Below are 13,662 nucleotides of genomic sequence, written 5' to 3'. Positions count from 1 at the left end.
TGAATCACAATGGCTGCTAGAGCACTGTACAAGCACTTTCTACGTAGATATTTTTCATTTGTATGAGGATTTGTAACTATTTTCTACAAAAATTGCAGCAACTGCAATGAAAGTACATTCTCCAGTGTATCAGGCTACATTTTCAAAATAGTCATTGAGGAACCGGCCTTCACAGTCAAAATACTGTATTGCATATTTGAATAGGTGAAGCTCTGAAGGCCTGTATATAGGGCACTACAAGTTCTAAAAGGCATTATTAACAACCTGGAGCCTTAAAACTAAATATGTGAGGTTTTATAGTTCCTTATACTGTCTGTTGAGGTACTAAACATCCAATAAAAATTACAAAAGTGAAAGTGATGAAAATGGAGCATACTGTAGGACGGTAACTAGGGAAACTGGTTAAAAAAAAAAAAAAAAAGCCAGCAAAAGACTTTGCAAAAGAAGATGAATGTCGTCTCCTTTTCCTGCAATATGAAGGGGTTAGTCTTCCCCATTTGAGTTTTATCCAACACTCTGCGCTATTATCATCATTTCCCACTAAGCAGAAGCTTCCCAGATACTCCCCAGAGAGTGGCATTGAGCTGTACTAGCGCCTTTGCCATGTTACCATGGAAACATTCCCATGGCATAGCCCATTACAGAAACAGACACTTACACATCACTTCGGTAAAGCTTTCGGGGGAAGATTTCAACCCCAGTGTAAAAACATTGCTGCTGTCTTTTGCTCAAACTTTAAACCTGAATCTTACACTACCTGTGCATGGATATGTGGGGCACTTTGTTGGTGCTTTATTTTGGGTTCCTGTGCATCATTTTAGAAAAAGCAGATGCTGCTGGCCAAATCCTCTAAAGAAAATTCATTAAGGCACCTCAAACTGCTTAAAACAATTACAATGTTTTGCTTTTAATACAGAGTAAAACAGGATCATTTAATAAAATGCACTGATGTAATTATCTCTCCTGAACTTAAACTGCTGACTCATTTCATCAAGCATAAACTGAAAATAACAAACAACCCCCCAGCAGCCCCTCGCCTCAGCATCTGTGTCCTCCATCACCTAAATGAGGACCTTGATGAGGTTAAGTACAATAGTAGCCCCTGCCCGATTGTTTCGCATATTCAGCTGTTGGGAGCCATTATTCTGGAGGCCTGCTTGGTTTTGATTAAGTCACGTTTTATTATTATGCCATCTCTGCAGCCGTGTAATGACTCTGGCGTAAGGATGATAAAGCTTTGATAAAACAGCCAACATGGCTGTTATGACTTCTCAGCTATCTGAAATAAATAAAAAAAGGCTTTGGAGAATGCTGAGTCTAACTCTCTGTGGCAGGATGCTGTTTGTTTACCTCAGGGGAACAGAGAAAACAGAGATAGGGTGGGCATCTATTCGGCCCCGACTGCAAATACCAAACCTGCTACGATCAGACATGTACTGCATCACAGTCTGCATGTCTTAAGCCACAGTCATCCCTCACATTCAGAACACTGATTGCTCTTTTATGACATATCATTACCTCAGTGACTAATGAGTCACGTAGGAATAGGCCGAGGTGGAGTTATCAATATTGAGGAGCACTATTACAGGTGGACCTTTGCAGTGAATACAGGATGACTCATGATGGATCTTTTGGTTTCAGGATGTTGATTTTTGAAGTGAGTCATCACTTCCATATGACCTTTAATTGCGCGAAGTGATAGTCAGTTCATCTTTGGGGGAAAAATGGTGTGAAAGCTCAATTGTGAAATCTTAGTGGGTCTGCATTGCCTGCTACTGATTAGTTTGGGATGGACCAGATTAAACTGAATGGCAAGGGAATGTTGATTTATGTTGGAGTCACTTTGAACTCACCTTGATTAATTCCAGAGAAACCGTTATTAGTGTGCTGAGCTATTTAGCCTCTGACAAACAAATAGTTCATTTCCTAAGCTCATAAGCACACACAGCACAAATTTATTTGATGATGACATTTTTCGCTCATCAGCATTGCACCCAATGGATGTGCTCTCATTTGTAATGAATACATATGCCAACATCATTTTCGACTGAATTATTTGCAGTAGGGCATCAACAACTGAATGACAATGTACAGCCACACTTTGTGCAAACTTACCGCTTCAGGCAGGTTGTGCAGGGCTCGAGGAGTTGGAGCCAGTCCATGGGCTTTAGGTACTTGGACACGGCGATAAACAGCCATCTCGTCTCCTCTCAGCATGTCGACTCCACTTACCAGCAGGCCCAGTAACACCTGTTCCTGCTGAGGTACATATCAGAAATGACATTTTAACATCTGTCCCAGAATCCCTCATTGAATCTGTGCTTGCTTTAATATGATGACCTCGCTTTCAAAGGCAAAACTTGAGAAGTTCATTAACTAAGTGAGCAAAATACCCATCATTATCCAACTACAAAAAGTCTAGTCACAATAAAGGGCACACTGATTACTCAGGAATTATCACGCCCACATCACAGCTCCTGCCATTCACTTCTATGTGGGATGGGAAGGAAAATTAGTTTTTAACTCTGAACATAATACTACCTATAATTGTTGCTCTCTCTACTTAAGTCCACAGACTGGTCCATGGTTTGCCTTCCATATGGTTGATCCTATTACAAATATCACCCAAACACATAATGGGGACAGAATAGAAAAGATAAATAGCAACAAAATTGACTTTTTAATCATTTTATTCATGAATATTGTTTAAAAATTAACAGTAGTTATGTGTTCGTGGTCAAATCAAATGTGCACACACTGCTCTACACGTATGGATTTTGTAAAGTATATGTTTTGATAATGAAAGAGATCAACATTCAGATGTTCAGAGAAACTGTGTTAACTGAGAGTGAAGAACAGTGGGCTAATGACGTGGACTAAATCAAAACTGTGTAGAGAATTAAGTTGTAATTCAGAGTTTAATATTAGGAATCCAGTTAAGAGCAATGATTTTACCATTCATTGTTAAAACTGGATGGCATTTCAGACTGGGAAACAAAAAAGACATTTGCTCAATGTTCCACCTTACCGATACAGTTTCCTTTTGTTTTCTATCGTCAGTTTTACTGGGAACCTTACTTTATTGAATAAGATCAGAACAAAAAATTATGAATGATACATCCATAATTATATATAAAAATGCCTCCAACTTTTTAGGCGTCGAGTGGTGCAGTGGGTTGAGCCGGCGCCCCGCATGTAGAGGCTACAGTCCCGCATCGGACGGCCCTTTACTGCATGTCATTCTCCCTTTCTTTGCCTCCCTATTTCCTGTCTCTCTACTATCCTGTGCAATAATGGTACAAAAGCCCAAAAAAATATACTTAAAAAAAAAATGCCTCCAACTTTGTAGCAATTCTTTCTATGAATTTGCAAACACAAGAAAAGGAGAGACTTGAATATCCAGCCATAGCTGGTGGTCTTCAATATAATACATATAATACATAGAGCCACAAGGCTACCAAAACAGGATGAAAAGCTGGGAAACACAGTGAATACCTTCCCTTGATTTGCAATATTAAAAACTACAGATAGCAACACTTGAAATCACTTGATTCCCTCCATTACAGCAGCTTCCTCTGATTATTTTCGCATCAAAATGCCATTTAAGTTGCAAAAGTGCTGTTTCTGTATAACCCCTTACAATCAGAGTGAGGGATAAGCAATCAGTTTGGGGGAGCATAAAGCAGACAGTGGCTTGTTAATTGGCTGTCAAGAAGTGGAACTGAAATAGCACTCCATTCATACGATGTGATGAAGAAGAGGAGAGTATGGATGTTGGGACTTGAAGTAGCAGTGTGGGGGTAAAGCTTTTGTGTGATGCACTTTGTTGGTCCTATGACTCATGCCTATTGTATAATAGTTTGAGAGACTTAGACAACAACAATATGTCTGACTTATTATCTCACATAACTTTAGAACTTATGGGAACCTGAAGGTTGTTGAATTCTACGGAAGATCATAAAAGTTATCAGCTATCAATCAAAAGTGATAAATGACACTTCCCATACTTGTTATTTCGGACCATAAAAAGAAGGAATAACTGAGACAGGTGCCACCAAAACAAACATCAAAATTCTGGGTTCAAAACCTGTCAGACTTAAGATGAAATGTAGAAAACAATTGTGGTAACACTCATTTTGACTCTATCTATGCTACTGTATGGGTTTTCCCTGGATAGCTACATACTGCAATGTAGTTAAATCACAAGACATGGGCATTAAAGTAAGGCAAGGCACGTAAAATCGTGATGGTAAGACCGACAGAAACTCACGAAGGAATATACTCCTCTCTTGACATTCTTTTTGACAATTACTTATGTAATACAATTGCTTGCCAGCTGGTGGTGGGAAGCAATTTGACAGTTTTATCACAACTTTTGGCAAAAGTAATTTACTTGGCTCAATCCTTTTGTGCTTCTGTGGGAAATAAATCATCCAAATAAAAAAATAAATAAATGGCACTCCACCACGATTTGACAGTTCAATGTCTTCCAACCCCAGCGCAAATTGTGCCGTCTTCACCTAGCATCGTAAAAGTTTGAGTTACCAGGGCTGTGTGCTGTGATCCATCATCTGCCTGGGGGACACTTTGTTGGTTGACTGCTGTTCATAGCACAGCTGGGACTATAAGAATTTAGCTGTTGAAAGCTTAGCTTCACAGAAAATGTGATTAGTTTAAAGAAAGTGGAAATAGAATGGTTTTACAGTTTATTTTACTATATTTAAAAGTCTACAGTAGGCTACATTGAGGTTTGATAATAATGTTTTGAAATACTGTATTTTGACAGATTCAAACTTAATCAGTGTGTCACAGGACAACCCTGGAAAACATACCAAAGTTGTGATAATGTAGGAAAGACGAACAGGAAATGAGTGGAAGATGGTTATTCATAATTTCAGCGAGATTTCTTTGAGTTTTATTTCCACTGGGAGAGGTGACAAATTTTTAAATATAATGCCTATTTTATTAGACATGAAAGCTCCTTTTGAGTTATTATATTAAAATGTGCTTCAGAGAGTTTTGTGTTACTGATGTAGGAACAGAAATATATTTTGAAGCTCACATAATTATCTTGGGTGCTATCACCCTTAACTCTCAAAGGACTACTAAATCTGCGCGCTATTATAGATTAAGGCTGCAGTCTGCATGCTCATTTCAGTGGGAATCGCTCATGTTTACTGATTGAAGATTAACCATAGATTCCATGAACATTTAAAACCCACACAACATCACAGATTTACTGAACCTACTCTATTGGTTGTAAAATATATTCACTTCAGGCCATCAACCACAATATTTCTGTGAGGAAGCACTGATACTCCAAGGATCGAGCTTGTTGATCATGTTGCAGCTGCTGCCGCGGTGGGAGTTGGCTTTGATGTAATATTGTGATATTTCATTTGATTATGCTGATTTGATTGTGCGAGGTCATCCATCCTTCCTGATGTCTCTAGACATCTTTCAAAAGCATTTTGCTTTATTGGCTTGCTCGTCTACCCGCCAGAATTTCAATGGTTGTTTGATGGTATTAATGCACCATTTGAATGCAGACCCTGAAGTTGTGGGGGGAGAAACCCATGCAGAGTGAGCATGCATGGAATCTGAAAGTCAGATGTCAGAGGAGTCAGTGGAGGGGAGGAATTTTCTCCAAATGCAGATACAACACTGGAGTAGAATATCAAATGTTCAAATCTCTCACACAGATTTTGGAGAGTGACTAAAAAAAGGGAGCTCTTCTCTTTCAAATAGCAGCAAACTTCCACTAACCCACTTCAAATTTTTCAAAAAGGGTTCTGCCAAGCTCATACCTCTTTGAGAATAAGCCAAGCATTTATGCACGCAAAAGAAGTGAATTGTGAACAGATGTGCTGCACACCTGTGACGAGGCTACAACAATTGTCATTCGTTTCCATTCAATGACAGCGGATTCAACATGGAACAGAAGAATCCATTATTCCAGGACCGATATGCCTAGAGCGAACCACCATTCAAATTATATAGTACATCTAGTCCAGCAAATCAAAAACATCAAGGCCAGAAATGAACATGGATTCATTATCATTAGCCACTATTGCTTGAGTAATCTCTATATTTAAATAATCAACACATTTATATGCTTCTTCTGTCTTTCAGATGGCAATCAGGATTGCTGCCAATGCAACAGTAATTAGCAATATCACAGAATTGGACATTTAATCAAAACAAAGTGCATCTAACATCAAATAATTCTTCCACTTTAAGAAAAATGCTGTCTGAAACTTGAAGAAAATGAAATGTGTCCAGTGAGTCATTGTTTGGGGAAATCAATTCATTTAGTCACACAGAGGTGCTAAGTTATTTATTGCCTGTCAGCATGAGCTGTTAGTTCAATTTAATTTCTAGCTGCAGAAAAGAACACAGACAATACAGAGGAAATTTGAAGAGAATTACTTTATTTACGCAAATAGGATGTGTTCTCAAGAAGAAATAAAAAGACATCAATGTTTTCAATACCTCTTTTCGTTATAGTTTTTCCCCTATGGTACCAGAGTGAAATGCACCTCAAATTTGAAAATACTGCAAACACTAAAACACATACATGACTGAAAGAACAAAATACATGAAAAAAAGGGAAAAAAAACCCTGTGAATATCAAGTCACAAACTGAAATGTGCACCAAAAGAAAGGGAGGGAAGTGATAGACCTCCTTTTGTCTTAGACACAGCAAATACAGTGAAGCTTTTCTAACTAGGTTAAAGGCTTCACTGTTTTACAAAAGAAAGAAAAATGTTGGATGAATAAAAAACAGGAAGACAACTTTGCCACTGAATCATACCTCTAATTTGGTGGGATTCAGTGGCAAAATTAAAGTCTTGGCGCCTGCCAAGCTGAATATCTGACAAGCTGAGTAACAACATCCAACAGTCTCAGCTTGCTGTCATTTATTAGAGTCCAGATGTACCCTCAGATGTAGCTGAGCTTTGAGCTAACGTCAATGCGCCAGTATACTTCAATTATCATGTTAAGTACATTCCACTACAGAATTTAAGTACAATTTTATTTTAATTTAATGGAGTATTTCCATATTATGCAACTTTGTATTTTTAGATTTTTTTTACTGTACTACATTTCAGAGAGAAATACTTTTTACCCAACTACATTTGTTTGACAATTATGTCAACAAGCTCTGAACACCCACGCAGTTGTTTTCAACCACTGTGTCTGATTATATCTCTAGTCAGGTGTAAGTTAGGTGGAGCTATGCTGGCAATTACTGTACATGATTCTAGCAAACTCTATGCACTAAGAATGATAATTGGGTAAGATGCCCCTGCCCCAATGGGTACAAATCAACAGCAGAAGCGTGAGGGAAATGTTAATCAACACAGCACTAATTAGGCAATATAAACGTAGGTGGACTACGGCTGTGCAGACCCTAAGATTATACATAAAAATTATATTTTTATCAAATATTATTTGCTCAGTCTCAAGAGGTACAACATTAAAGTCCTGTTTGTACTTGAATGCATCAATAACAAATCAAATACTGCATTCTGCATTACTACTTTTACTTTTGATACTTTCAGTAAATTTTTCTAATAATCATTAAGTACTTTTACATGGAGATTTTACTATGTTTGCATAAGTTAATCCTTCTTAAATACTTAAATACTACTGCGTACAACTACATGTTTTGTCAAGAACTAAAATGTTGGACAATTTGAAATAATACGTTGGTGGTGGAACTGGAAGAGAAGTAAGAGGATGAAATTATTAATTCTCTGTGGACTCTCTGGAATTCTAACAGGAATCAAAGTGGCCCAAAAAGTTGGACCAACAGACTCAAAGACAGACCAAAACTGACATCCCTATTCCTAGAGCCATGCTGTGAGAGTCTTTTTCGCTGTACATTTGTGCAATGTGCTTTCAAAGAGTTTCATGTTTGTGCCCCTGCTTTTTGAGGTTTGTAGCAAGTCTGGATTGGAGCGCATTCCTCCCAATGTTTGCATTTTGACTCCCGTATGCGTGTTGTTCTCAAGGGCCACTGCAACAATTACTGCATTTTAACTTCCCAATTATAGAGCACTCTTTAAGGAGCATATACAACAGTTGACATACAGTACACTAAATGCAGAATCACTTCTTTCTGCAGCACATTTTAGGGGATTCCATCTAGAAAACTTAACTTTGCAGATCAGCGATGATGATGTCTTACACGGAGGGGTGATTGCAGACAACTTTCTCAAGACCCATTTTGTATTTATCGCAATATAAAGTGCACTAAACCTATCAATTCCTTTCTACATCCAACATACACACAGTATGTGGCATATGAAGTCTTCCAGAACATCTAGCACATGAGAGGGGATTACATTGTGGTCAATGTTTCCTAAGCAGAACCCAAACCTCTTTGAGCTTTTACGAGATTGTTACATACTAAAAGTTAGACATAAAGTCAAGAAATCATTTTAGAGGAATACAGTATTTTTTTCAATCTTTAATGAGAGTTGCTAACTACCGGCTGGCTCACAACACTGAGGAAAATGACGAGCATGGCTATTAAACAGATGAACCGGTGCGTACAACTTTTTGCACAACTTTGTTTCTGACTTTGATAATAGCACCATTCATGGAAGCATCATACCTCAATATTTTAACAAGGTTCATCGGGTTCATTTGAATTCAAAAAGTACTCCCTCAACAAGTTTCATCTCACTTCCATCAATCCAATTTTCAGCCCACTCATTCTGAGGTCTGCTTTAAAAGCCATTTATCCGCTCATACTATAATAATAATTGGCATTCTAATAGCAGTAAAATTACACTGATAAATACTCGCTAATCACAGACACCACGAGCACTTTAGAATCGTTGCATCCCTTTTACTAAAGTGGACGTTTTCCCTCTTGAAATCATCAATGAGTACAAAGATACCTGCACATAAATGCATAAAGAAAGATGCATTTAACCCTCCCCACCCTCACTTTGCCCATGAAATAACCCTTTTAAATGCAAATACCCAGGAGGCAACTGGCTTCTTATCGTACGTTTCATTGTCTCTTTTGGGGAAGAGAGCTGTTTTGCTCTGCATCTGCATGTAATTGCACACACACAGCAACCTTACAGTTTACACTGGAACAAAGCAACTTCAGAATAAATTACAGCAAAAACACAATATTAGGTGAGAGTACGCTATTAGTTCTAGCTGCTGCATAGAGGTACACGAAGCAAAAATTAATTTAAAACTTACTCTCGTGAATAAAACTGGCAGATGTATGAGCGAGGGCAGCTGGTCTAATTATCTTAGATTCATTTTAGTTTTGGATTTCACTGTAGTTTGTCTGTAAGGCCACAAGAAGGGCTTTTGTTCCCTTTGCCAAACAGATATCCATTTTAGAGTAATCTATACCAACCATTTAGAAAATGCAAATATGAAAGAGACGGCAGGTATTACTATGCATGCTTCAGCGTGACAAGTGAAACAGGTGTTCAGTGAAGAAATACTGCAAGTGTCTAAATGACAGTACAACACTGCTGCCACCTGCTTTGGCTTGCCAAGCTCAGCCTACATACAAAATAACATATCGCACTGATGTGCTCACATCCTCTAACACTGGCTCAACGAGAATTTCTGCCATTGCAAAACCAATTTTTGCCCTAACTGAATAAATGAATTATTAAATAACATCATTACTAGGAAAACTTGACTTTCATGCTGCTCAAGACTATTTTTACTGTAATGGAGGCAAATAAATCATTTCTCTCTCTCTCCCCTTGGATTTATTACAGCAGAGTAATATTGCCATCTAGTGCCCAAGGGAAAAACTACATTTGATATTGTCTTTATGTTCAGCATTTCCCAGAAGACACTGAGAGTAGAGTAGGAGTAAAACAGGTCTTTATGTGTTTAATTTGGCATTAAACGGTCTGTAATATCATTCCAATATGGAGTAATCGAACAACATGGTTTGAATGTTACAATACAGAAAGTTTCAAAAAACAAAAAAAACTGAACTATGTTGTAAATTGTTCAAAAACCTAATTCACCATCTGTAAACCGAGTTCTTTCAAGTGTATAAAACCATTAAACCATGCAAAACATAACAATGAACCATGCTAAACGTTTTTCGCCACAGAGGGCTTTTTCCCATCACTTGCTTTCATCAGAGCCTTAATGGCCCTAGCCCTCATTTCCAACTCCAGAAGCTCCAGCTGTTGAATGGACGGCTGACAGGCTGCAGGTGCACGACTCGAAACAGGTCCACCCTGAACAGGTAAAGTGACATCTACAGACTGCGGTGGTGCACTCTCTTCTTTAGCTACCTCTTTACTTGAAGTGGATGAGAAGGCTAAAATCTCACTAACGCTTCTGTCTATGTCGCTTTGAATGTCTTTCTTTGCTTCCACTGGTTGAGAGCCCGTGGGAGGCTCGGGATCTGCTGGTTCACGGTTTAAAGCTGGGCAAGCGCTCTCCCCACTGCTGTCCCCTGGTTTCACTGCCCCGTCCGCGGCTTTAACAGTCTGCTCCTCTTTGGGTCCCTCTATGTCACTATCGTAAGTATCTGCATTTATACTTAGGACATCGCTCTCCTCGCCTGAGCCACCACCCTCTGTGATGAAAAATACACCAAGACAATTTAAATGTAAAATGGTCCTTTTATAGCATTTTTCTGTCTTTGAAGTCTCTGATTGAATGCCTGGGGGATGTTTTTCTGTGTACTACATATTAATTACCTTGCTTAGGGTCCTCAGTTTTTGCTGTTTCTTTGAGGCAAGATGTAGAGTCTACATTATTGTCTTGCCTTGATGGGAAAAAATAAAATAGAAACACATAATAATAAGTAGAAAAACACACTCTAATTGTGCCCTGAATAAGTTAGAAAACCATTCACTCACTGGCTTTCCAAGGTCTCCTTTGTGCGTTCATCCCCATTTCCAGATGTCAGCTCTTCCCCTAGAAACAATAAACAGCTTCAAGTGAATGAAAATGCTTTGTTTGCAGTACTGTATTGTTTTAAGCACAGACAGTCCAAAAAGCTGCTATGAAAATGTGCCAAACTGGTCTCATGTCTCACCTGCTAAGATCCGGATAAGATTTTTCTCTGATATTGGCTCCAGTTGCTCCCAACACAGCTTTTTGATTTCCTCTAAAATACAGTCCTGTGAATCATCAATCATCAAAGAAAATGGCAAAAGCCTTATTTCTCTCTCTTTACGAGATGTTATCAAGTTTTTATTCAAAGTTAAAACACTTTAACCTTATGTTTAAAGCTTTATTATACAGCTCCATAGCTAATTCATAGCTATAGATAAAAATCCTACAAGCGACTACTCACACTATATGTAAAATAACAGTAACATTAGCAATATTCTGTCTAAGTTTAAGCAAAGTTTTGAAGAACTGACTTCAATGAAGATAAATAGAAATGAAAAATAATAATAGTGGCTAATGAAAATATGATACATTTTTATAATAATTCATAATGTATGCCTACAACAAGATAGAACAAACCTTTCCAAGAAAAATGATCATTATTGCAAAAGCGCAGGTGTTGTTGGAACTTAGTGCAAAAATATGACCACGGTCACGTCAACATATGCCACTGCAAGAAATCAGCTCAATAAACCCACAAACTACTGCCTGTATAACTGCAGCATGACATTTCTGAAAGTTTGCGGGGAAATGATGTCGACCCATTTGCCAGACTGATTATGAAATGCCTCTGACCTTTAGTCGGCAAATGTTGTTTGATCACAAGCTGCATCATTTATTTATCAATGAAAAATATGGGTTTGACACAAGTGTGAGAACTTTTATACAACACTGATACAATGACATTCAATACTGACATATTCATTCAGCCTGCTGTATTCTCTTCGTATTAATATTCTGAGTTTACAACTATGTAACAGAAGTCCACATGTTCACAAAATCACCTTGAGTTCATCAGGCAGCATCTTCTGTAGCTTCTTCTCCCCCAGCACGTGGAAACACTGCTCTAGCATCTCCCGCTTGTCAGTGACATATGCAGTGATGGGTTGAAATGGCAGGCTGAGGTCCAATCCCCCCTCCTCAATGTCACTGCCAATCCTGTCCAGCTCTGGGTCAGCGAGTTCATCCTTGGAGTCCTGCTTTAGAAAACCAACAAGTTACTAAGACACAGTGTTTGGAGAAATTTTGTAAATTGTACCAATTAATTATTGTTATATAATTGTTATATAATATATATAATGTTGTTAAATGATTATTTGTATTCACACTGTTATCAAGAGTCCTGAAACCCTTAAATGCAACTTTGGCAAACTTAGTTTGGAAGGAAAAAAAGACATAATTAGCAACATATTGAAATGGAAAAAAATTGCAAATTGCACACCTATATATACATACATAATATAATCTGAAACCTTGAACAAATATTTCTCTGTGATTTAGAAAAGAACAATTTAAACATATGATTACCTAAGTTACTGTGATATCTTGCTTTCACAATTAATCAGATATTTTCACAATTAAACAAAAATTTACAAGAATTATGTTATACTTTACTGGCAAACAGTATCACTGACAAACGTTTCACTATAACTAAATGAGACACCAGAGACTACAGCCCCCAAAATGATCAATAAGTTAATACAACACCTGCCTAAATTAGTTTGAACTAAAACTGAACATTATTTGTTTAAAGGCTCTTGTAAATACATTAGCTTCACCTGAGTGTACTATAAAAAATATATATATAAAATGGCAGCTGGGTGTAGTTTATTGAATATTAGATTCGTGTTATAAGCCTTTGCAGCTAGCGCACACTCAGTCAATTCGCTGCAGTTTATTGGAAGCCTAAAGTTCACAGCTAAATACTATCAAAGAAGAAAACAGCAACCCTGATTTAAAAGTGTGACAATATACATATCAACTTCAACAAATATCCTCCCAAAACACCGAGCTAGCAACATGAACATGTACACGACTGGGAAAAAAATATCTTTCTTGCGTTTGGTGATAAGTTAGTCAAAAAACCACATGAATAGGTTAACTATTACATCAAGATATATACTCAATTTGCCTAATGTTAAGCGTAACATTCAAACGACATTGTTTTAAGAAACGACTTCTATATTCCGTATCCAACAGGCTGCTTATAAATATAGCTATATTTACTATACATGTATAAACAACACGATTAGCATGAAGCTAGCTTGATTATCTCACCTCCACATTGGTTTCTGTACTTCTGCGTTTATTGCTGTCATGTCGTTCCTCGGGCTGCGAGTATTTCCTTTTCTTTTCAGTACTACTTGACTTCTTTTTGAGCATTTTTAAAACAAACGAGGCACTTGTTATCCAGTCTCTCGTTTACTCACTTGCTAAAATTGAATGTCGCGGGAATATTGTGTCATTGGCGAGCGACGACTTCTTCGTTCGATGTCGACGGTAAACCTTTTTTTCGCTCCCGCCACCCGCTGGACTGGAGCGCCACTGCTCGTCATGTCTTTCATAAACCTACCAAGACAAAGGCTGAATTCTCAGATATATCTCATAGCAATATGTCGTATAAATACATGTAATTAATCAACATTGGTTTCCTTATTTATTTTACAGGTTTAACCATGTTGTTGTATCTTGTGACAAAATATACCGTAACAAAATTGTTGTAACATGTGGTCAAGGGTGCTTTAAGACATA

At 37.8% G+C, this 13,662-nt stretch overlaps 1 protein-coding gene across 2 annotated transcripts; it reads right to left on the bottom strand.

The window, feature by feature from the left end:
* Positions 1-7,100: 7,100 nt before the first annotated feature.
* Positions 7,101-13,360, bottom strand: caap1 (caspase activity and apoptosis inhibitor 1). 2 transcript variants are annotated; one of them, XM_022758831.1, is made up of 6 exons: positions 13,189-13,360; positions 11,916-12,110; positions 11,054-11,138; positions 10,875-10,932; positions 10,713-10,780; positions 7,101-10,588 (listed from the first exon to the last, which is right to left on the bottom strand). In XM_022758831.1, the coding sequence occupies exons 1-6, from the start codon at positions 13,291-13,293 to the stop codon at positions 10,095-10,097; spliced, it is 1,005 nt and encodes a 334-aa protein (XP_022614552.1). In that variant the 5' UTR covers positions 13,294-13,360; the 3' UTR covers positions 7,101-10,094. The 2 variants fall into 2 exon arrangements, with proteins under 2 accessions (XP_022614552.1, XP_022614553.1); XM_022758832.1 differs by having other exon boundaries at positions 11,916-12,107.
* Between the last annotated feature and the right edge of the window lie 302 nt (positions 13,361-13,662).

The sequence above is a fragment of the Seriola dumerili genome, unplaced genomic scaffold (genome assembly GCF_002260705.1).
Source record: "Seriola dumerili isolate Sdu_G_001 unplaced genomic scaffold, Sdu_1.0 BDQW01000309.1, whole genome shotgun sequence".
In the NCBI taxonomy this organism is placed as follows: Eukaryota; Metazoa; Chordata; class Actinopteri; order Carangiformes; family Carangidae; genus Seriola; species Seriola dumerili.
Note: the sequence above shows the minus strand (reverse complement) of the source record. Positions and strands in the feature narration are given on the sequence as shown.